Source organism: Schistocerca serialis, chromosome 1 (assembly GCF_023864345.2).
Source record: "Schistocerca serialis cubense isolate TAMUIC-IGC-003099 chromosome 1, iqSchSeri2.2, whole genome shotgun sequence".
Classification (NCBI taxonomy): Eukaryota; Metazoa; Arthropoda; class Insecta; order Orthoptera; family Acrididae; genus Schistocerca; species Schistocerca serialis.
In genome coordinates, this window is record NC_064638.1 from 308823113 (window position 1) to 308849587 (window position 26475).

At 39.5% G+C, this 26475-nt stretch overlaps 1 protein-coding gene across 4 annotated transcripts in view; it reads left to right on the forward strand.

The window, feature by feature from the left end:
• LOC126469313 (ankyrin repeat and SOCS box protein 3-like) overlaps nucleotides 1-26475 on the forward strand; it is a 318803-nt gene that overhangs the window by 101696 nt on the left and 190632 nt on the right. For all 4 annotated transcript variants that reach the window (XM_050096625.1, XM_050096623.1, XM_050096624.1 and 1 more), the window contains exons 5-6: nucleotides 4604-4761; nucleotides 18081-18230. In XM_050096625.1, the coding sequence (XP_049952582.1) occupies nucleotides 4604-4761; nucleotides 18081-18230 (308 nt within the window). The remainder of the gene's footprint in view (nucleotides 1-4603; nucleotides 4762-18080; nucleotides 18231-26475) is intronic.

A 26475-nucleotide genomic window follows, 5' to 3' on the forward strand; every position in this document is an offset into this window, starting at 1 on the left:
ACTGGCTAGAAAAAACTCTATTTTTCAAATATATTTTTATCATCTCCATTTCTCCTCCTCCTCCTCCTTCATCTTCTTCTTCTCTCCTCGCTACTCCACACCCCCCCCCCCCCCCAAGCATTTTTGGTGCTGCATTTAGTTTCACCAGGTGTGCCTCAGCACTGTCAACATACGAGAGGGAGAAAGGTGAAGAACGTTAGTGATTTTATTAACAGTAAATGCAAAGAACTTTACATACCAAAAGAAATGTGGCTATAAATGAGAGCACAGTAGGATTCAAAGGAAGGATTCAACTCAATTGCTGCAATCTAAAGAAGCCTGCGAAGACAGGTTTACTAGTTTTCTGTTGATGTGATTCAGAAAATGGTCACGTTTTTCCTGACATTCTATATTACTGAAAGACAACTACAGAAAGTCTAATTCATCCTAATTTACCTCTTTCAATCTGAATAGTAGCTTATTTAGCATGGGAATTGCTTACTTGTGTAGGTGGTTCTGACTGTCACATCTTCACTGACAGGCTCTACACAAGCCCTCAACTTGCTCAGGTAATGCAAAAAATGGAATTTCGTCTAACATATACAGTTACACCTTCCAAGAAGGATTTTCCATCCAATTTGAAGAAGACAAAACTTCCTGAATATGAGTTATGTGCTTATCAAAGTGAAATGAAAATTATGTGTCTTTCATTCCATGACAAGAGGTTAGTGACAATGGTGTGTACATTCTTTGGTCATCAAATCCAATTGATCACTGGTTGTAAGAAAAAAAAGCCTGTACAGTTCCTGAAACCCACTATTGTTTTGAAATACATGAAGTTTATGGGAGGGGTGGACAGGGCTGAACAGTCCTGTGGTTGCTATGGTTTCATAAGGTGATCATACAAGTGGTGGAAAAATTATTCTTTTGGCTGATTGAAGGTGCTGTAATGAACAGCTATATTCTTTACTCAGGAGATAAAAATGTACATGTCCAAAGATGAAGGAACCACTTCATGGCATTCGCTTTAGAACTGTTCCAGAGATTTGCCAGGCTGTAGACTGCTCCATTTGCACCATCAATAGAACAGGCTCTGCTAATGGTATACTACTCATCATTCTTATAGAGGAAATCTAATCAGACAACTAGTCGGCCAAGTGAGAAATACAAATTCGAGGAAGACCATCATTGTCTGATGCCAAGGAGAGACTAAATGGGAAGGTACAAGGTGCAGTGAAGAAAATCATGGTTTGCAGCAATTGCAAGAAGAAAGGAGTAAGAAGAATAGCGATTTACTTCTGTGAAACATGCAAGGAGGTCTGGAATTCAACTGGGAAATGTTTTAAGAAGTACCTTACAGAAAAAGAATTACAAGCAGCCCTAAACAAAAACACCATATGTAGAGATTGTCAAGTGACCTCATATTGCAATTTTTTTTTTTTTTAGCAGTAACATAAGGACCTGTAATTCCTTACAGTCTTATCCGGGTAAAATACAAGGGTTGGAACTTCAATAGTGGCAACTATTTATTCACAACCAATACAAAAGAGTTACATTTTGCACCTGTTACTGCCTTTCAAAGTAGTCTCCAACATTGTGTAGAACCTGTTGCCAGTGATGTGGAAGGCATAGTATATCATTAGCAGAGCCTGTTCTGTTGATGGTGCGAATGGAGCGGAGTACTGCCTGTCGAATCTCTGGAACAGTTCTGAAGTGAATGCCACGAAGTGGTTCTTTCATCTGCAGAATCAAATCAAAGTCACAAGGACTTAAGTCGTATTACTGTTCATTTTTGGAGCATCATCCATGATCAGCTTTGCGAAAGAAGTCGTGACACTTTCTGTGCAACCCACCCAACATTTTGCATGACAATGCGCAGGCGCATACAGCGCAAGCTGAGGCTGGTCTGTTTGGGTGATGGAACTGGAAAGTTCTGTACCATCCACCATACTCCCCGAATTTAAGTCCTTGTGACTTTGATTTGATTCCAAAGATGAAGGAACCACTTCATGGCATTCGCTTTAGAACTGTTCCAGAGATTTGCCAGGCTGTAGACTGCTCCATTTGCACCATCAATAGAACAGGCTCTGCTAATGGTATACTACACCTTCCACATCACTGGCAATGTGTTCTGCACAATGCTGGTGACTACTTTGAAGGACAGTAACAGGTAAAAACATGTAACTCTTTTGTATCGGTTGTGAATAAATAGTTGCCACTATATAAATTCCAATCCTCGTAAGTAAGAGGTAGGTGTTGAGTCTTGTACCATAGGAATCAAGGGAGAGGTAGGGACATTGCAGCGAGAAGAAAAATTGGATTGGAGAGGGTTACATTTTGGAAATTGCTTAGCTATATCCATATCCTGTTCCCACTGAAACTCTTCTAAACACTCTAGGTGTGATATTTCACTAACTTCGTGCTTATTCAGCAGTTCTTCCCAGAACCTGTCAAACTTTTTCTCACTTACGTGCTTAAAGTCAAATATTTAGCATATTAACTAATTTGCAAAGTAATCAGATGTTTGAAGCTGTCTTATCTATGATAGTTTGATTCTTTAAATGATCAGTGGTTGCTGATAATGAACTAAATCACATTGTTTGTTGATTTCAGAATATAATTTCCTTTTCATAGCTACTACTGCTTCTGTTAGCTCTCTAATTCTTGTGTTAATCTCATGTCTTTTTGTGCCTTGACTTCACAACATGTTCTTCATGTTTTGCGACTTAGAACTGAGGCACTGAGAATCATAAGGGCCCAAAGCACACTATTGTTGATTTTGAAATTGTGGCATGTATACATGCTCATGACATTTGTTGATTTTCTGGTGGGTCAAGTTCATCTTTGTAGTAGATCCACATGGTAAGTAAGAACATTCATTAAAAGCTCTCTCTCACCTATTTCTGTGATATTCACTTCAGTATCTACCTGATGGCAGTGTGCTTTAGACCTTTATGGTTCTTAGTGCCTAAAATAGTTTCTTCTATTTTACAACATATTTTATGAGTTTCTTTGTCTTAGATAAGTTTTTACTTCTTGATTAAGCTTTGCTGCATACTTTTCAAACAGGTCTTCAATTTTTTGGGTTAAGATTGGCATAAAACAAGACAATGTCACACAAACAAATTTCCACTGACACCCAGCTTTGTGTCACTTACCTTTTAAATCGACAACCTGGAGCTGCTGGGTCGGACATCACAAGTTGCAATATTTGGCATGGCTGCATCTCACTGCCATTGCCCATGATGGATATGCACAGTATGAGGGCACTATCATGTCACAAGCCCAGACGTAGCTGTGCATCTGTTGGCCACAGCTTGGTTGTCAGCAATCAACCCTTTGCACAGCTTGGATATACTTGAAAAATTCTTCTTTGTTTAAAACAATCTTTTTCTGCTTCCTGAGCTCCAAAAAAAAGTATGTAAACAACACTACAAACACTCTTAACAGCAGTTATAATTAAGTGTAGTGGGTTTAGATGTTTTCCAGTATTTGTTTTGACCCTTTGACCCCAATACTGTTACCCTAGGCAACCAAATAATTTCAAGAAAGTTGTGTGTTTATAGTGGTTATCCCCTTTAAATATCTTTTCCCACTCTTGCAAAATTATTCTTTTATAACCAATATTTAATCTTCTTTTTCATGTTTTTCAACCAGTCCAAGTTCTCACTTGTTTCAAAAGAGTAAACAATTGCTACTTGTAATAGTTTCATCTTCTTCTGTCAGGTACATGAATTCTTACAGCAAATACTTTTTCATTAATTTCTTCATTTGTGTTTACATTTTTTCCCCTTCCAATCCCTCTGTTATTTGTATCTCGCACTATAGAGGCACAAATGTGATGTTACTTGGTCAGGCACTTATTTGACTGTATATATTTTTTTGTAGCATTGGACCATTTAAACTTACTTTGTTTTGTTCCTTGAATAAAAGAATAACATTGACTGACATACACTATATTTAATATGTGCTCACATACTTGTCTTTAAATAAGCAACTGCCAACAAAACTACTTTGTAGTTATTTTACATTAATTATTCAGATGGGAATTACAACCCTTGACAATGTTACAGCATGGATGTTTACAGACCATCTGACCAAACTAGTCTCTTCTTGATATTCTTGCAAATGCACACTGGGATTGTTGACCGTCTTCCAAGGTGGTGTGTTGCACTCCCAAGAAACTCTGTTGCTGTGCCTGAGCAAGTATTCTTCTCAAGGTGCTTTTCTAAATTGCTGTGACTATCATACTGCACTGAAGACACCCATCATCTCAGAGTATGTCACCCCATATACACATAAAAATAGGAAGTCCCGACAATATCTGAGAAATACATTTGCCCTATTTCCTTTCTTTGTGCATCAGTCATTAATAAGAACTTACTTAGGGATGAGCTGCACTGCTTTGGAGTTCCACATATTGCTACAGTGATTTATGATGAAAACAATGGACAACATGGATGAAATTTTCTCACTCTGCAGCAGAGTGAGTGCAGATATGAAAATTCCGGACCGGCACACAGTTTTGATCTGCCAGGAAGTTTCAATGGACAACCTATCAACACTTGTTTAAAGTGCAAGTTGATACATGGCTAATAATACGACTATATGGATTCATTTACAGAGGTCTGTAGAAATGGTGAATTTGTTGCTGAGATATGAAGCGGACCTGAAAGTAAAAAATTCAGATGGACTCACACCTCTCATGCGTGCTGCCTACATTGGCTTTCATGAGATCATTAAAAAATTGGATAAGCCTGAACTACACATTGTAAATGAGAGGTAAGTCATTGGATGTATGCAACAGTGATATGAAATGATAAGTAATTGAAGGTGTGATGATGAAAATTAAATAACTTGTAGCTTTGAGTTGCCAGATTATAATTAGTTTTGTGTGTCATTAGTAAAGAACAAAAATGACATGTACATAGTACTTAGTTTTTTATTTGTCAGAGAAAGATACATACATGTACGTAGTGGTCTCAAACAAGAAGTGTGGTTTTATGAAACATGAAAATGTTGGATAATTTTTGGTTTGGGACTTCTGTTTGATTGTGCAAGGTGCTATCCAAAATTTTTGGGACTGATGCTGCCATCTGTTGGAAGCCTTACCTTTGGACTAATGGTCACCATCACCCTTGAAGTAGTTCCTATCTGCATGTACACGCCAGTTCCAGCGCTTCTCCCACTGGTCAGATATTTTCTGGAAGTCCTGTTCTTTGAGGGTGTTTATCACTGCCAGCGATGCTTCTTGAATCCTCTCTAGAGTGTCGAACTTGACGGCCTTTCAACTTGAATTTCAGTTTGGGAATAGCGCGAAGTTGCAAAGTGCCAAATCTGGCGAGTACGGTGTGTGGGGTACAACCACTATGTTGTTTTTTGCCAAAAAGGTCCTGGTGAACAAGGACGTGTGGCAAGGTGCATATTCGTGATGCAGCAGCCAGTTCCCTTGATGCCAAAGTTTCGGCCATCGTCACTGCAAGTTTTCACGGAGCTGTCACAAGACGTCACAGTAGTACGCGGAATTCACTGTTTGGTTGGGTGGGACAAATTCTTTGTACACAGTTCCCTTGGTATCAAAGAATACGATGATCATGCTCTTGACCTGTCTCACGTTTTTGGGTCTTGGAGAGCGTGGGCTCTTCCACTGGGACGATTGTTGCGTTGTCTCTGGGTCATTATTGTAAATCCAGCTCTTGTCACTGGTGATAACCCGTGACAAGAAGGTTGGATCATCAGATGCGGTCTGATGAAGGTATGTGCACACTTCAACATGCTGTGCCTTCTGATCGGCAGTCAAGATCCTTGGCACAAATTTTGCGATGACGCGTTGCATGCCCAATTCTTCAGTCAGCAATTGTTGACATGTCCCATAACCAATACCCACTTCATCCGCAACGTCTTGAATGGTTCGACATCGATCTGCACAAACCAGTTGTTGAAGTTTGTCAACAATGTCTGTTGGTGTGCGGCTAATGGGCCTTCCAGTGTGAGCATCATCTTCGATGTCTCTATGGCTAGCCCTGAACCAAGCATGTCACTCAAACACACACGTATGGCTCATGCTCTGTCCCCCAAACACTTTTTGAATCATTGCAAGGGTCTCCGTAGCACTTTACCCGAGATTTACACAGAACTTGATACACACGCACTGTTCTGTTCGCGGATCCATTGTAAAATCGCCACACACCAAACACAAAGTATTACGGAAATCAATGTGGACACGCAACATGTCCTCCCAGCTGAATGCCACTCTGCACACTGACTCATCAGATATGCAGCTATCGCCATCTTGCAGTGCAAAGATCTACTACTCCTACTTTCCAGATGGCAGTGCCAGTCCCGAAAATTTTGGATTCCACCCTGTATTGTTTATATGAGGTGATTTTCACAGTCACAGTTTTAGTCTCCTTTTAAGACATTTATGATTATGTTTTGGCTACTCTTTAGAGGAATCACTCTCAGCTATGTATTGTTGCTGCCTTGAGGATGTTTCCATTTCTTACAGGGTCAGTGAAATGAAAAGGGGCAGTAGGGAGATGATGTAATGAAAAGGTGAAAGGAATAAGAGGGGAGAGTGGGGGGGAGGAGGGTAGAGGTAGTTGTTTGCTTTGGTGTTTGATATGAAAAATGTGACAAGCTAATCCAATATCATTATACAAATAGTATAATGATTATTAGTTACCACACACACCTGGTTCAAGATCTTACTGGAACCAACGAAATGCTGTGAGTAATGAGGGTACTGGCCAAGGCTCAGGAGGTAGTATGTGGATAAATTGAGAATTTTGATCTGTCAGGAGGTGTGGTGGGGTAGGCCATGCAGCAGCAATGACTACTGTGTCCAGGTGTGCAGTCATCAGCACAACTGCCTAATAAGTAGGAAACATGGGACTGAATTCTTCTCTGGCACAAATTTTCAACTTTCTCCATTGATTTACTGTAAGTCTCACACCCAATGTCTGTAATTTCTTTTTGTATGAAAATTCTTTTAAATATAGTTTTATGTTTTGTTGTTGTGGTCCTCTGTCCTGAGACTGGTTTGATGCACCTCTCCACGCTACTCTATCCTGTGCAAGACTCTTCATCTCACAGTACCTACTGCAACCTACATCCCTCTGAATCTGCCTAGTGTATTCATATCTTGGTCTCCCTCTATGATTTTTACCCTCCGCGCTGCCCTCCAATACCAAATTGGTGAACCCTTGATGCCTTAGAGCATGTCCTACCAACCGATCCCTTCTTCTTGCCAAGCCGTGCCACAAGCTTCTCTTCTCCCAATTCTATTCAATACCTCCTAATTAGTTATGTGATCTACCCGTCTAATCTTCAGTATTCTTCTGTAGCACCACATTGCGAAAGCTTCTATTCTCTTCTTGTCTAAACTATTTATCATCCATATTTCACTTCCATACATGGCTACACTCCATACAAATACTTTCAGAAACGACTTCCTGACACTTAAATCTATACTCGATGTTAACAAATTTCTGATCTTTAGAAACGCTTTCCTTGCCATTGCCAGTCTACATTTTATATCCTCTCTACTTCAACCATCATCAGTTATTTTGCTCCCCAAATAGCAAAACTCCTTTACTACTTTAAGTGTCTCATTTCCTAATTTAATTCCCTCAGCGTCACCCGACTTAATTCGACTACATTCCATTATCCTTGTTTTGCTTTTGTTGATGTTCATTTATAACCTCCTTTCAAGACACTGTCCATTCCGTTCAACTGCTCTTCCAAGTCCTTTGCTGTCTCTGACAGAATTACAATGTCATCGGCGAACCTCGAAGTTTTTATTTCTTCTCTATGCATTTTAATACCTACTCCAAAGTTTTCTTTTGTTTCCTTCACTGCTTGCTCAATATACAGGTTGAATAACATCGGGGAGAGGCTACAACCCTGTCTCACTCTTTTCTCAACCACTGCTTCCCTTTCGTGTCCCTCGACTCTTATAACTGCCATCTGGTTTCTATACAAATTGTAAATAGCCTTTCGCTCCCTGTATTGTACCCCTGCCACCTTCAGAATTTGAAAGAGAGTATTCCAGTCAACATTGTCAAAAGCTTTCTCTAAGTCTGCAAATGCTAGAAACGTAGGTTTGCCTTTCCTTAATCTAGCTTCTAAGATATGTCGTAGGGTCAGTATTGCCTCATGTGTTCCAATATTTCTACGGAATCCAAACTGATCTTCCCCGAGGTCAGCTTCTACTAGTTTTTCCATTCGTCTGTAAAGAATTTGCGTTAGTATTTTGCAGCCGTGACTCATTAAACTGATAGTTTGGTAATTTTCACATCTGTCAACACCTGCTTTCTTTGGGATTGAAATTATTATATTCTTCTTGAAGTCTGAGGGTATTTCGCCTGTCTCATACATCTTGCTCACCAGATGGTAGCCGGCCACAGGAGTATATAGAGGGTCTATACAAGGGCGATGTACTTGAAGACAGGATTATGGAATTGGAAGAGGATGTGGGTGAAGATGAAATGGGAGATATGATACTGCATGAAAAGTTTGACAGAGCATTGAAAGATCTAAGTCGTAACAGGGCCCCAGGAGTAGACAACATTCCATTAGAATTACTGATAGCCTTGGGAGAGTCAGTCCTGACAAAACTCTACCATCTGGTTCAAAATGGCTCTGAGCACCATGGGACTTACCAGCTGAGGTCATCAGTCCCCTAGAACTTAGAACTACTTAAACCTAACTAACCAAAGGACATCACACACATCCAAGCCCGAGGCAGGATTCGAACTTGTGACCGTAGTGGTCGCGCGGTTCCAGGCTGAAGTGCCTAGAACTGCTCAGCGGTTCACTAATTCCCACCATATCTAACTTTAACCTATCCATTTCCCTTTTTAAATTTTCTAACCTACCTGCCCGATTAAGGGATCTGACTTTCCACGCTTCGATCTGTAGAACGCCAGTTTTCTTTCTCCTGATAACGACTTCATCTTGAGTAGTCCCCCACCCGGAGATCCGAATGGGGGACTATTTTACCTCTGGAATATTTTACCCAAGAGGACGCCATAATCATTTAACCATACAGTAAAGTTGCATGCCCTCGGGAAAAATTATGGCTGTAGTTTCCCCTTGCTTTCAGCCGTTCGCAGTACCAGCACAGCAAGGCCGTTTTGGTTAGTTTTACAAGGCCAGATCAGTCAACATCCAGACTGTTGCCCCTGCAACTGCTGAAAAGGCTGCTGCCCCTCTTCAGGAACCACGTTTGTCTGGCCTCTCAACAGATACCCCTCCCTTGTGGTTACACCTACGGTATGGCTATCTGTATCGCTGAGGCATGCAAGCCTCCCCACCAACGACAAGGTCCGTGGTTCAAGGGGGGAGGGGGGGGGGGATATAGAATTATCAATTCCTATATAGTTTTATAGGAATTGATAATTCTACTTTCACAAGCCACTGTAATGTTTGTAGGGTATTTTGTATTACAATCAGTACATGTACAAAATGTGGCAGACTTGGTTAAAGTTCTGACAAGGGAATTCTCTGAACTGACTTTGCACAAATAACCCATTCAACAACTCGAAAGTGTCGACATTGAACCTGTTGCAGCTATGTGTGTGTGGTCCATTGTGCATATATTCAGTGGATTACAGTGAAAATCTATAGCACCTAGTGGTATAATCAGTGTATTTTGGAAACATATTTTCTCAGAATGTATGAGGATAAGAAATACTGCCAATATATGTATTATGGGCCTTGTTTTGTGAAACAACATTTCCAAATGAAGCTATGGCGTGTCCCTTATGATGTATATATCTGAGTGGTGGATGTTATGTCGGACATCACTTGTGATGCCACAGCTGGTACATATGTGTAAACATGAAATGTAGGAAGGGGATGGGTGGAAAATTGAGACAGGTACCCACACATAGCATTGTCATAGAGCATTGGCGAAAATTGAAAATTTGTACCAGACTAGGACTTGAACCTGGATTTACTGTCTCTCACGAGTGGCTGCCTTATCCACTTCAGACATGCAGACACAGTCTCTGTCTAGCAAAAATTTTCAACTTTCGCTACTGCATTAGGCCTATACAATACCCTATGCAGCTAATTGTCGTGATTTCTCATCCACCTCTTTACTTTCCATTCCTACACTTTATGTTTACCATATTATGTAGCCATCTTGGAAAACTTCATTCTGACAAAATGGCTAAGCCCATTTCATTTTAAAATTGGAGATTGGAAAATGCGGCATTGTAGGTAGGTTATTTGGAGAACCAACTCTCAACACTGACAAAGACCTCCTTTCTTTCTATTAAGCGTCACTATTAATAGCAAAATGCAAGAAATGATGTACTGTCAGGGACCACTGTTGTTATTCTCTATTAAAAAAATTGTCAATACACTGCTGGGACCTGCCACATCGGGCATGATGAAATTAGTCCCTTCGAGAAATGACACAGTTTCAAGAGGAATTGGTGAGGCAGTTTGTGATATGAATGAAAAACTTTTTACTGTTTTGAAGAACACAGAATTTGTTGTGCAAGTTGACGATCAACAGCTATAGGAGCATTGATGCTAGCTTAAATTTGATTTGTGATAAAGAATGGCTAAGTAATGAAGGAACTATTGTTTGCCACAAATTTGACTACCATCAAGAAAAACTATTTTATATACAAGAAAGAGGATTACTTTTTTCCAAAGAAAGGAACATTTTGTTAGCAAATATATGTGCAACCAGTGGAACTGCATTCAAGGTTGGTTGATATCGTGGATTTGTAGGTTATTTAATGTCATATACTTGATGTTATGGAAATACATTGTAACCAATGGGCAGCAACTTGTGGCCAAAAATTCAAGTAAGAGATTAAGTGAATCCTTGTGATACCTCATTATTGCTGTTAAAAAAAGTTATGTCAAGAAAATGACAGAGAATTCAAATGTCTTATCCTACCCAAGGAGAGGAATTGGCTATCAAGATGAAAGTGTTTGTGTTGTTTACATTAACTTTTAAATACAACAGTTGATTTTTCTCATTTGATTGACCCAAGCATTGGTAATGCAGTGAAAGGATGACACCTATCTTGCAGATATATTTGACATATTCAGCAAGGTCAACACTGAGCTGTGCAAAGAAACAAAAGGTAAAGGCTAAAGGTATATCTTAATCCAGTTTTGAACTGGACAATTTCACCAATGATTTGAGTCAGCACAATCCTAGTCACTTTACAAATTTTCAAGAATTTGCTTGCAAAGATGGAGATAATCTTTTAAATACAGACTTACACTCCTTTTGCTATACTTCATACAGTACAAGCCTAAAAACATATGCAGACTAAATTTCCTGATCTATGTACTGTTGAAGTACCAGTGTGTGTACTTCATCTATTTTGAGAAGATGTAAGAGAATTTCATCAGAGGTGCAAGAGATGGTTGATCTGAAAGATGTCTGTGAATCCAAGCCATTTTTTCTTAAGAATATAGCACTTATTGTTTCTGGTTGAAAGTAAATAATTCTTGTTTCTCAGTATTCTAAGCTGCTGATGTTCGCTTTTTTATGTACCTACATAGTCAAAAGGGCTTCAGCATGATGAAGAAAGCAGGGGACAATTTTCAGCTGCAAGAAAGAGGTGACTTAAGACTTCAGTAGGCAAGGATAGAACCAGATATCATGTAATTTAGATCTGTTCATCAAGAGAAAGGTAGTCACTGATGTCATAGAATAATGTGATGATTGTAGCGAATATTATTACTATTGTTATTACTTTTAAAAAAATCATTGTACTTGCATTTCATACTAATTTACTGGCCATTAAAAATTACTGTGTACATTCTTATTGCTCTATGCCTCTTATTGCTCTATGCTTTATAATTTTTTGTCAAGTAGTAGACCTAATTAATATTTGCATTATACATTCTTTCCAAGAAATATCTCCCCCATCAAGACTTCATTATTATTAAAGCCACAATTTTGCTACTTTTAACTATTCACGTGATTAAAATACCTGTTTGGTAATTTTCACTGTTGATGCTAGTCTGTTAAGAATAATTAAATTTTGCAAAAAAGTAAATGTTGTTAAAAGTATGACTTACTTTTAAAAAAGTAAACTGTGAACAATTTCATTGAAATTATTAAAAATATTGTTTGCTCATAAGTAAATTTAATTTATCATACTGATAATATAAAGTCATTAGATGTAAAAAAAATGCCATTTATTTCAGCTGTGATTGTGAAAATGTTATGTTCAGAAATTGAGAGCTCTACGAGAATAACATTCCTTCTCACTTACAATGAAACACATGAACTTTTTTATCTCTCTATTTCATTTTCAGCATATTTGCACCAAATAATACTCTTAACTATGGAAATGATGGCCAGACAGTCTGAAGTGTCAGTTTGGATACTCCACGTAGTTAAAGTGTCTCACAATTTTAACTGTGCCATCCTGTTACATATACTTACTCATGAGATTGGGGCTCATAACTGGGAGACATTTAGAAGAAGTACAGCATTCACTCAGTGTATGTATTTACACAAAATGTATTCACAGTTGTGAGTGGAATGACAACAATTAAAATTTGTGCTGGACTGAGATTCGAAACTGGATTTCCCTCAAAAAGGTTATCTGAGCACAACTCATGGCCAGACGCAAACTTCTGTATGCCATCAGCCATGTGTCTACAACCTTTACTTGTATATCCAGTATGTGTATTCCCTTACAGGGGAGACATGTTGCTTGAAAGTTGCTTGCCCAGTGTCGTCAGATAAATACAGTATTGCATTGCCTATATTATTCCAAATTATGATGCATTGTTTCTTCTGACGAACAGACACTGCACTTACTACAGCCATTATGAAATACATGAAATCTATTCACAGTTGCCATTATAGACATCCATAAGCTGTATACTGGAACGATGACAGTGGAAATTTGTGCCAGATTGGGCAAGCGACTATCAAGTAAAATGTCTCCCCTGTATAGAAATATACCTAATGGTTGTGTGAGTACAGGTTTTAACCTCAAACACACGCACAGTACAGGTTTTAGACTCTTGGTTGATGACCTGTGGTAGTTTGGATCTGGCTGTGAATCATACTCAGATAGCCTAATAGTAAGACAACTGCTTGCAATAAGTGGAAAATCAGCGATTTGAGTCCTGGTCCGGCAGAAATTTTCTTTACCATCATTCCATTATACAGCTGATGGTTGTCTATATTCACTACTATGAGTACATTTCACGTATTTCATAATGGCTGTAGTTGTCGTAATGCCTGTTCCTGCGAACATGCATGCATGTCCAAAGGAGCATTGCATCATAATTCAGAATAACACAGCACTGCAATATCGAATGAATATATAATTATTTACATTTTGTAACTAAAAATAAAGATGCTGTTACTTACCAAACGAAAGTGTTGGTATGTTGATAGGAGACAATAAAAAACACACAAACACACACACAAATTTCAAGCTTTCGCAACCCAAGGTTGCTTCGTCAGCAAAGAGGGAGGGAGAGGGAAAGACGAAAGGATGTGGGTTTTAAGGGAGAGGGTAAGGAGTCATTCCAATCCCGGGAGCGGAATGACTTACCTTAGGGGGAAAAAGGGACAGGTATACACTCTCGCGCGCACACACACGCACACACATCCATCCGCACATATACAGACACAAGCAATTTTGTAACCTTCATTGGACACTTTCAGAAAATTTTATGCAAAGGGCTTTTCAATTTCCTGTTGGCCCAGTAATTCTTCATTATCTTGTACCTCAAGTATCTTTCTTTGTATGCCCTTCAGTATAGTCTTGTGTGTTTGACTTCGCTTCTCGATTTTTTTGTTTTGGGTTTTAAATATTCACTGATATCTTCCTTTATTTCAGTCAGTAAATAAAAAGGAGAACTTTAAATTTCAGTGGGCTTTAAGCAGATATGAAAAATTTGTTAAACCCATGGACATTCAAGTTTGAATAGAAAGGCTTCCTTGTCGTAGAGTTCTTTTACACAGAATAAGAGTCCCCTACAGTGGTTTATCACCTTAGAGAAAATCGTGATGAATGCTCTAGAAGCCTTAATTGAGTCAAAAGTAAAGGAAATTTTGGGAAGAGGGCTTTAAAAATATTACCTATCCTCCTACACAAAATATCATTGATAACACGTGTGAAAAACCAAACAAAATCTCAAGTATTTGTGAAGAACTGAAATTTTGTGATTGACCATAAGTCAAACGTAGCTTCCTGATGTATGAAAGCAGTAAGCTATTGTTTGTTTGTTTGTTTGTTTGTCTTCTTGCCTTTACAGTTAATCAGAAACAAAATTTTTATTCCATGATCAGTGCAGATGCTTGCAGCTGTTGACTGAATAAATTGTTTGGCGGGATTTATATTTCCACCCATATTTATGCTGGTAGGGATACAGTATAGCGTATTTGAGCACTAATGTATCAGTTTCTCACATTTTATTGTTACAAATCATACCAAATGTGTATTTTGTGGCCGGCCGAAGTGGCCGAGCGGTTCTAGGCGCTACAGTCTGGAGGCACATGACCGCTACGGTCGCAGGTTCGAATCCTGCCTTGGGCATGGATGTGTGTGATGTCCTTAGGTCAGTTAGGTTTAAGTAGTTCTAAGTTCTAGGGGACTGATGACCCCCCACCCCTCGGCCTCAACCTTAGTTAGACATTGTCCTTACCCATCTAGCCCCTTCCCTGTTCTCATTCCAGCACTACACAGCCCTCTATTCAACCGATGCACCTAACCTTTTTACTTCTCTCCTTTTCTGCTACCCCAACTTCTTTCCTGCCCTCTGTCTAACCTCCTGACTGTACCTAGCTGCTCTACACTCTCTCCACCTCATCCCTGCACGCTCTCACTAGCAGCACTTTACGATCCCCCACCGCTACCCAGCTATCCCTCCCCTCCCCGCCCCAGCCCCCTCCTCCCCTCACCTGGTTGCCTCTCCCAGCATTCGCTGCTGCCCGCAGTCTGGTTTCAGCTGCCAGAGACTTTGTGTGTGTGTGTGTGTGTGTGTGTGTTTTGTCTATTTTTGGCAAAGGCCTTGTTGACCTAAGGCTCACTTTCTGGCAGTCTCTGTGGTGTGCCCATCTGTGACTCAGATTCTCCACTATCGATCCCCACCCCTACCCAACTGTCCCTCCCCCTCCGCAACCCAGCCTCCTCCTCACCTCCACCGGATTACCTCTCCCATCATGTGTTGCTTCTCACAGTCTGACTTCAGCTGCCATAGACTGTGGTCATGTGTGTGCGAGGTGCTTTGTGTGTGTGTGTGTGTGTGTGTGTGATTTGTTTATTTTCAACACAGGCTTTGTTGGCCAAAAGTTCACTTTCCAACAGTCTTTTTGTTCTTCCTATCTGCGACTCAGCATTCCCACTATATGGTGAGTAGCAACTATCCTTTTCGTAAGGTTGAGACTCTTTGATACTCAAAGATGTGCAAAAGACGGGATCCTTGAATGCTCACAACACACAAAAAGATTGGAGGGTAAGTAATTTCATCTGAACTGTTGGAGCAATTTGAGGCGTATAGAGAAGTGTGTCAGTCACAGATTGTTACAGGTGACAAAACTACATCACTTTGAGCTGAACTGTAAAAGGCAGTCAGCAGTGTGTCATCAAACACAGTAGAAAAGATGAAATTGAAGACAGTTTCCTCTGCTGCCAAAGTCATAATGACAGTCTTATGGGATAGTGGTGGCATCATTTTTGTGGATATGTTGCGTAGAGAGTCATTCATTAATTCATAGGCTTAGTTGAAGGCTTAGGAAAGTCAAGAAGCATTTTCAATGTGTCTGATCTGAAAAGGATCTAAAAGAAATTTTACTCCAACACGACAGTGCATGCCCACAAGTAAGACTCAGAAACCAGGAACGTATTGCCAAATTGGGTTGGACATCATTGCATCATCCATCCTATAGCCCGGACATACGTCCATGGATGTCACATCCCTTTAGTCCACTTAAGTATTCTCTATGCGAAACATATTTTGAAGGTGATGCAGTGAAAATATAACTATGAGCACAGAACAAGAGTATTTACCAAAACGGAGTACGTGCTGTGAAATGCTGGTGTAAGTCGATATAGAATATGATGGAGAATGTGGAGAAAGATTGCGCTTGTAAAAGACATGTTTATTGATATTGTCACCAAATTCTAACTTATGAGAATAAATAATGTGATCTGGGGAAAAAAAGTGGGTCATCATTAATTGAACAGTCATCATACTATGCCAAGTTTATACCAAAAGCTGCATAGATATCACACCCTCTCAATCAGTTTCAGCTCAGGTGTTCAAATTGTAATGGCTTACCAAGTGTCAGGTGGCTTTTGTTCTTTAAGTCTACTAACTGTGTACATTTAAAGCAGGACAACGTTTAGTCATGGCTACAGAGGTTTTACAATTAGTATTTGAAGCTGTACTGTCACGTAGGTTCCTTGATGGGATGTAACAAATGATTCCATACACCCGCAAAGCACTGACACTAGCACAATGTATTATAATTGAATAGGAAAGGACGCCATTATTTGCCATGTTTTTTTATACTGTACAAAATTCCACCTGGTAACAGATCACAAGTCATAAATTTCGCTCCTTGACCCTCAAGTCAACCTACCAGATAAGACAGTGCAAAAATTACAATCAAATTTGCAATTTTTAAACTATTTCCGTTATGAGATGTTCTACCAGTGATGATGCTTGAAAAAAGCTCTGATCTACTTCCTTGCTTCATATGGTTCCATTGCTGTGTACAGACATAGCCCAGCTGAGATGGAAGAAAAAAAAAAAACTGTAAACTTTTCAATGTCCTGTGAGTGCCACAGCAAGCTCATTCCTCACAACCATGCCCATGCTACCAAATGGGGTTTACATATGGCCATACACCAAGGTGAACTTGATGCTGTCTCTGGTTATTAGGGGTGTGTGAAGAAGTTTAAAGTAGTGGCACATCGGGTAGCATTGTAGTCAGCTCTGTCCACAGAAAGTGAATGATATTACGCCTCCAGTATGACCTTGTCAGGTCTCAATCAACTACCCAAGACCACCACCACAACCATTCATGCTTTCCAGCTGACCTGGGTTTGGACTGATGCTTTCCACTATTCGATATACTAACCACCAGAGCTCAACACCTCATTCCTTCTCAAGGAATGGGTATGTATATCCACTCTCACCTTAGAGCCACCAATGCAAGCTGCCATAGGCAATGTGCTGTGAGGTGCCTATGGAGGTGGGGCCAGTGATCCCAGTCATGTAAGTTGCATCCCTGCTGAAAGAACAAATCCCTGAGGTCCCGCATGTGCCACCAATTGTCACACATCCATTGGCAGGAATGACCACCACCCCTGCCTCCTGAGTCACCAGTTCCTCCCCAGGTGCTACCATGTGGTAGGGGGAAGTCATTGGGAGGGAGGTATCTAATATCTCATCTGTCCAACAATATGGAGACAATTCAGACAGTGTTAGTGGTGATATTTGTGTAGCTCATAGTTCCACCTTCAAAAGCTGCAAAACTAGGAGTCGCAGCAAACAATCCTGTGAGGATGGTCAGCACCGCAGGCAGGTGAGGAATCCATAATCATTAGTTAATTAATAGTTTGGCTGAAATTCAGTATTTGGCCCTTGATTCGAAATTCTGTTGGATTGTGCATTGTCGTGTAAGATGATTCTGCCTTACATTTGTTGGTACTGATTGGGGTTCATGCTGATTGCAGTCATTATGTCCCCTCTACAAAGTTTTATGTAATTGACTTATTGTTTGTGTTGCTCTTCGTTTCCACAAGCTACATGGTTGTCCACAGTGATCTGCAGTACTTAACCGTGTGTGCACAAACTGTCGGTGTGTATGATGTAATATGTTTTAGTACAATAAAATTCCCCTAAGTTCTCCATTGAAAGAAGAGCTAGGATATGCAGTTTCCACTGCATCTAGGTTTGGTAAAGCAGTATAGTTTTTAAATCAATTACCAGATTGATTTCAGCATTATTTTGAATTTGAAGGCCAGTATCTACTATCCACAAATGTAGACAATTGTGTGATTTTAATTTTAATGTTTACTATTTTAATACCTGTATATACTTCAGGAAATGTTACTTATTTATTTTCTGTTCTGCCCATGCAGAGCGTCGTCAGGACGCACAGCACTGATGATGGCTACTCAAGCAGGCTGTTTAAAAACGACCAGAATCCTTCTAGAGATGGGTGCAGATGCCAACATCGTGAGTGGTGATACAACAGCACTGCATATGGCTGCACATGGTGATGATCCAAGGTGATCGTTCTCTCTCTCTCTCTCTCTCTCTCTCTCTCTCTGTAAGCCGGCTGCTGTGGCCGAGCAGTTGTAGGTGCTTCAGTCCAGAACTGCACTGCTGTTACAGTCACAGGTTTCAATCCTGCCTCGGGCATGGATGTGTGTGGTGTCCTTAGGTTAGTTAGGTTTAAGTAGTTCTAAGTCTCGGGGACTGATGACCTCAGATATTAAGTCCCATAGTGCTTAGAGCCATTTGAACCATCTCTATGTATACGTATGTGTGTATCTATTTATCTATCCTCCCCCCCCCCCCCCCCCCCCTCCGCCCCGCCCTCCTCCTGTCTCTCTTCCTTTTCTGTATTGGGTAAACTGGAATTGGATCTCTGTGTGAGAGAATAACATGCAAGGTGTGAGGTTAGGTAATACATTTGAACAATAATTTGCATTGTAGGTGAATACTTGTATTCATTTTCAGTTAAATGTTTCCTTTTTACCAAAGAAAATATTTTTATTTTTTTATTTTAGGTGCTCAACCTTTGATAGGCATACAAACAAGATTAAAATTGTCATTGAGCTCTCAGTGTCCTTTCTCAGAGCCAACAAAGTGACAAAACACACACACACACACACACAGGCATACATTGTCCCAGTGCTGCAGCCTGACTAATGTGAGGGTTTGAATTGGTAGGATAAGTGAAGTGAAATAGTGGGTTGAGGAGAGTAAGAGAGTGAGGTGTAAATTGTAGCAGAGAATGAGGGAGCTTCAGAGAAGATGGTGTACACTTAGGTGTAGGATTTATGGAGTGAGCTAGAGCAAACTGGAAAAGGTGTGGGGGAGGGGGGGAGATGGAAGTTACCGTCCTGTCCCATCCTAGGCAGGCCCACTTTGTATGAGCATGTTATTTTAATTGCAAGCAACTGCAGCCAAACTTCCACATTTTCAAACAAATACTCCATGTTGGCTGTAGAATACTGTTTATTAAAGTAACAACCAGTTTCGCACCACTAAGACGCATCCTCAGGTGATAAAGATTCTATTTAGTAGGTCATCTCAGAGAGGTAACTGCCTTAGAGCCACTCCTCATCATTTGTGCCAAGTTGTAAACAAATAGCATGCTAAAAGCAATAGTCCATTTTCAAAACTAAGGAGGTAGCAGAACCATGCCCCAAGCAGGAAGGTGGTTGAACAGCAGCAGGCAAGGCACTACAATAGCGGTTATTTTGAATGGAGGGGGCAGAAGAACCATATCACAAGCAGGCAGGTTGTTGAGCGGCAACAGGGAAGACAGTACTGACTGCTTTGCCTGTGGTGTGGTTCTGCTACCCCCTTTGTTTTAAATAAAGACTACTGCTTTTAGTGTGCTGTTTGTTTACAACATGGTACAAGTGATGGGGAGTGGCTCTAAGGCAGTTACCTTCATGATGACCTATTTAAAAAAATCTTATATACCCTGAGGATGTGTCTTCTAGTGCTGCGAAACCAATCATGGCTTTTAATAGAAAGGATTTTGTAGCCAATGCAGTACATGAGTGCACAGTTTATCTTTTGGCATAAGTGTGTCAGCTCAGTTTATTTTCAGAGGCCTGAAGTTTACACAGATTTCAACTAGTGTCCTGCATTTTTAACTTACTTTTCAAGATATAATACTTTTAGGTTATAGAGAATTTTTTTATCTACAACTGTTCAGCTTACTTATATTTACTCTTATTTCTCTGGTATACTATGTTTTAGTACTTTCAAACATTTAAAGTGACTTTAATTTTGACATTTTACAGAATGCATTAAATATTTTCTTGTTATTTTGTACTTCCTTCTCTTCTTCCCATTCCTCTCTCAAACAACACACCTTACATTATCTATTGATGGTAATTGTACTTTCTAGATTCAAACTATAACAGGTATATTACTGTGTAACATATCACTCCGGCAGAGTGATATATTACCCTATGTCTACATGGTTGATGAATCATGGTCATGATAGTTGAAACCATATAATAATCAAACAGTTAAGAATGGAAAGCTCTTTGTAGGTTTTATTGTCATCTGTTTTGCTTGTAACATTTATACAGATGGAAGCCATGAATTATCGCAATTGACAGTGTTTGTGTGGTATACCACAAAGTAAGGACTGCACTGTGATGATGTCCAGCAGAACAGAAGGTGTATAGAGATCTGTCAAAAATATCATTAGTCTGATGCATGATCCCAAACTCTACATGTGAGTGATGTTCCCTATTACAAAATGTTTTAATACAGTAAGTGACTGTGCATTGGGACACAATATAAGCAGTTGTTAAAAGTAGTAATATTTCAAGCAGTTGTTAAAAGTAATAATCTTTTGTATTCCTTCGGTAAAAAGTTGAAAATTGATGAATTGTATTAGATTTCAGCATCAGAACAACTGCAGTGGTAACAAAGTCCATTCAACCTGCTGTGGCATCATTTAAGAAAAAAGTGCAAGTGCAAGTGCAGCAGCTCTGAATATGAAGATAACGATAAATTTTTATCTGAGTGCACACGTATTGAAAGGGGAATATTGCATTCTGGCAACCATGGCGACAGGACCTGAATTAATTATGTGTCAGAAATAGATAAAAATTAAGGAAAAGGAAACTGGTGAAGTGAGGCATAAGAGAAATTGCAATTTAATTAAAGATTTATCAACGATGATCATTGTTGTCATGAGCAATGATGTCACAGCAGGAAGTTACACCGAATTAAAGTTGTAGTTACATCTGAAGAGATTAAGAGAGGTGAGAAGCAATACTTTTTTGATGAATTATTACCAAGTTAACCAACAACATTTGCAACTCTGAAGAATTTATGAAGTCTGTGACTTGGAAGATTGGTGGTTGAGATTATAAAGGGCCAGGACTATTTCATTTGGTCCAAGCTATGGCACAGCTATGATGCTGCGGGCCACACAAGCAGCTTCGTTGATCTGTGTTGAAGTCAAACTGAATTTTATTTATTTATTTTTTATTTGTAGTGTGTGTTATGGGGTAATTTAAATGTATTTTATTTAAAAAAAGTTTGTTTCAATGGAGTTCCTGACCATCTGTGACAGTTGTTACTATGAGAATAACACAGTGGAGACTTGTTTATCCAGACCTCAGTTAGTGGATTTGCAATCATCTGCATTGTCAACAGTGAGCAAATATCTCTGTAGTCTAGTCTGTGCATGCACGAATATATTCTGCTGGCACTCCACTTGTTTCATTATTGTTTGAGTTAGATAGCTGCTAATAACTATAACACTGTGTCATTTCACATCTGCACTTAAAAAGTCAGAGCACAAGAAAGTGGTGTTATCACAAAAATAGAATACCGAAAAATGATGATCAACTGGCCAACCAATATCCTTTTCTCTGTGAAGGCGTTACAGGTTAAAGAAGAAGATGGTGATGAATCATTTGTGGTAAGTAATGGATGGTTTTAAAGAATTCAATCTTGTAATGGAATTCACAAATTGGAAACACAAGGTGAAAAAAATATTGGCTGATGTAGATGCATCAAATTTTTGTAAAGATGACTAAAATTCTGTGCTGGACCATAATGCGGACCCAGGATCTCCTACTAACTAGGCAGTTGCATTAACCACTGTGCCACCCAGACACAGTTTTTATCGCATGTGCAAGGACTATCTCAGTATGCTGCATGGCTGACTCACATTCTCACCAAGCATCATGTATCTGCAGTCTCTGTCCGGTCCTCCATTCTAACTAATTTTAGATTCCTGCTGAGGATTGTGGATTCATTGCGCATCAAGGTACTGATTGGGTTATAGACACCACACATTCATATGATTAATTTGCCTCTATGGGCAGTGAATCCACAGTCGTCAGTACAGATGCTCATTTCATTGGGTGTCAAGTGGGATTCTAAAATTAGCAAGCATGGAGGATATGGATGGGGACTATGGATAGGTGGCATTCAGTGGTAATGTGAGTTGGCTGGGAATGTTCTGCGATAGCCCACACATTTGTGATTAACACTGTGTTCGTATGGCACAGTAGTGAATGTAACTGCCCAGTAAGCAGGAGATCCCAGGTTCAAGTCCTGGTCTGGCACGCATTTTTACACATTGCCACTGGCTCTACATAATGTACCAATGCAGCTGATATCAATATTTCCTTCCCTTTACTCCCTCTCGCCGCCCCCGCCCCCCCCCCCCCCCCTCCCCCAAATTCCAACTTCAGTTTACATAAAACTGATGAAACTGGATTAAACTGGAAATCATTACCATTAAAATCTTTGACATCTACAGGATATAAAACTAGTATAGAGCGAATAACAATATTAGTTTGTGCAGGTGCTACCAGGACCCATAAAATTCCTTTTCTGCTCATTGGAAAATCCAAAAACTCTAGATGCTTAAAAAAATATCAGCGTTCCCTAATTTTATAAAAAACAAAAAAGTGCGTGGATGAATGCTGAAATATTCATTAACCAGTATGAGGTAAAAAATGTTTCAAAACAAAATTGTTAAACAAGGAAATCTCTTATTTCTGCTGGATAATGCCCCAACCCAACCTTCAGAAGAACTGTTGAAGAGAGAAAATGGAAGTTTTAAAGTAAAAGTTTTGCCTCCTAATGTGACATTCCTATTACAACCATTGGATCAGTGTGTTACTGAAACATTAAAAAAGCTTTATGGATAACAACTTTTATGTAGATTCTTATCATTGGTAAAAATAACAGAAATTGTTTTGTCATTTTTCAGGCAAATCAATTTCAAGGTGTGTTGTTACACAGTTGTAGATGTATGGGATTTGGTTTAAAGGAAGGCCTTGAACAAAGCTTGGAACAGAATACTACAGTGGGAGCATGAAAATTCAATAACTGATATGGATGATTCTTTTTTGGAGGACAAACGTACAAATGTATCAGGAATGTGAGCTGATGATATGAAAGAGCAGCTTGCTTGTGACAGTACTGACCAAAATTCAGATCATGTCAGATGACAAATCTGTTGGAAACATGTTGCAGGCAAATGAACAGCAGGAAGTGAAAGACAATGAAACAGAAGAAAACAAAGACACAGGAAATGATGCAGGACCATCTCATGCGGAATCATTTCAAGTCCTGGAAACAGCTTTCAAATAGTTCAAAAAACAAACAGGTTTGATACTGTGAATTTATACAGTTAAAATGAACTCATGATGTAGCAGAAATGAAGAGAGAGATTTTTTTTTTTACAAAGGGAAAATACCAAATATATTGATGGAGAAAAGGAGGAATTGTATGACATAAACGAAAATTGGTAAGCATGTTTCTACATCTGAAAAATGATGTCTCTTCACATTGCACAACAGTCACATTCAAGTGGTGCTAGTAGCACAACTATGAGGATACGAATCAGATTGTCTTTGAATACACACTGTAATGGTTGTGAGAGCTAGTTATCTTTGAGATGGAATGTGGTGAACTGATGTTGGCTGATAATGGTGCCATTATCAGTGCCTCACTAAGTTTGAGCGAGATCGTGTAACAGCTGGATGTTCCTTCACTGTGCATGATTGTTGGCAGTTGTGGTCACGGGAATGTATGGCCCAAGAAGACCAGGCTCTGGAAAGCCACATGGCACTGTGGTGAAGGAAGTCCAACTTATGTCTCTGGCACATCTGCAGGATCAATCTGAGCAGCAATTGGCGCCACATTGACAACAGGAACTGTTACAAATCGGACAGCTCCAATCCAGACACATTAAACTGTTGTGGACTTGGGGTTACAGCATTTGTAGAATGCAGGTTTAGCCTATCTGTCCTGCATTGGCTACAGTTCCATGAACAAAAACTAAATAATGTTCTCGGAACTAAAGTTGGAAGAAAGCTGATTTTCTGTCTTGATGTGGTATTCAGACAACAGTTCCAAACTAACAGTGCTTAGTTGAATATATAGGCAGGTGGCTTCTCTCCATACATGATAATTCTATGCACTGTTGTGTTTCTACTGAAGACTAACCACTGCCTGTTGGCCACTGTTTCTGTCAGACTCAAAGATTCGAAGACATGACTAATGTTCTCCAGAACTCCCTAGCAAGACTCGGAGTTACTGACAACTTGCAACTTACAACTTCTGCTCATGCATGGTTACTCAGACACTCATCTCTCTTCCCAGTGATGGTGCCACTACAGTGAGTGTGATTCTCACAGGCAGTGTGATTGGTTTGCATGCAGCGATGTTCCTGCTGCAGACGGACGCCTATTGTATCTCTAGTACCAACTGTTACAATCTCTTCTTGTGTGGTATCTCAGCACACTCACAAACCACTGCCATTAGCAACTTCATTGGGGTCAAGTGAGAAGTAATTGGAGGGCAGGGTGGAGGTCTGTTGTATTTTCTGATGAAAGCTGATTCTGCCGCAGTGTCAGTGATGTCTATGGGTTGGTTAGGAGGGGACCAGTTGAGGGCCTGCAACTACCCTTTCTGCATGCTAGACACATGGGACCTACACCTGGAGTTGTGGTTTGGGGTACAATTATGTATGACAGCAGGAACACTGTCATGGTTATCCCACGATCTCCGACTGCAAAGTTGTATGTCAATCTGGTGATTAGACCTGTTGTGCTGCCATTGATGAACAGCATTTCAGGGGGTGTTTTCCAATGGGATGACACCCACCTTATACCGCTGTTGTAACCCAACATATTCTACAGGGTATCAACATATTGCCTTGACCTGCTTAATCACCAGATCTGTCTCTATTTCAAGCACAGATGCGACATCATCAGATGACTATTCCAGCATCATTCACAAACAGCATTAACCGTCCCTGTATTGAGTGACCAAGTGCAACAGACATGGCACTCCATCACGCAAACTGTCATCTGGCACCTATACAGCACAATGCATGCACATATGCATGCTTGCATTCAATGTTCTGGCAATTACACTGGTTATTAATGTACCAGCATTACACATTTGCAATGGCTTATCTCGCTCTTAAATTAACCTGTGAACTTGTAATGTTAATCACCAGTATATGTTGCCTAGACAGATGTATTCCCAAAATATCATCACTTTGCAGTAAGTCTTTTCTTTTGTTGTGATTTTTTTTTCAGTGTGTTTTAAACAAAACTAAACTACTTTGACTGCACTATGTGACTTTTGTTCAGTATTTTGTAACTAAGGTTTCAGTATTTTAGTGCCTTCTGGAAAATATGTACACACTTATGAAAAATGTCTCTAATCTCTTCATAAACATTGATTTTTGGTGATTTTAATAAGATTAATTTGTTTTTGTTGTTTCAAATAAACACCTAACATTATGTAGTAATCCTAGAAAAGTAACCATTTGACAATGGCCAAAAAGATAACTATACTTTGGCAACGTAAATAATATTTCTATAGGTAATTGCAGAAAAATTGCTTTTCTTGATACATACAGTTATCCAGGTTTTTTATTGTCTGAATTACTTTCAATGATTAGTCTGGTTAATGGAGTCTCCACTGTAATTTTAAACTCTGTCAGTGCTGATGAGAGTCATGGAGGAACACTTAATAAATTTGTTTACAAGTTTTAGCAAACACTTAAAAGCAAACTTAAGTACAGGGCCCAAGAAAGTGAGTTAAAGGTGGAATTAAATGCAATTTTAGGTGCTCAAAGTGTTTAGGTTGAGTGAGCCAGTGTTGAGGCAAATGAAAAGTTAAGGGTAACAGATGCCAAGTCAGAGCAACACTTAATTGACCCACATCAAGAGAAGTAGAAATAAATGAAATCAAGAGAAGTAGAAATAAATGACAACATTTTCAAATTCGGTTTGCAGTTTCTAGTTTAACATTGAAGTTACATTCTGAAGTATATGAACAGCATGTAAGATTTTATGGATGATTGTATGATTTTCTGTAGTGTGCTAACTATAATTGGTGTGGGTTTAGAACAGAGGAATTTTGTACTGTTTTGAATCTGTTAAATGATACAGTTGGGTATATACATTTTTAAAGGAAGACTAGTGTAATTTAGTATAAGTAGAAAAGTTCATTACCTACCCTAACTTAATGGAAGAATTTAAGATCAAGCTCAAGTTGTAATTGATGAATTAGTCCTCTTTGTAATTTAATCCATATGTACAGATGCATTGAAGAAATGTACAGATATCTTTTTCGCCACCAACCATACCGATAAGACTCAACCAAAGACCAATGAACACTGCCTGACTCAGTTCACTCCTCCATCCAATCAGGATCCACCTCCACTGCCCCCAAATCACCCCTTGTTAAGTTTCCTGATTATCTTAATCTCAGACTTTGCCTCATGATTAT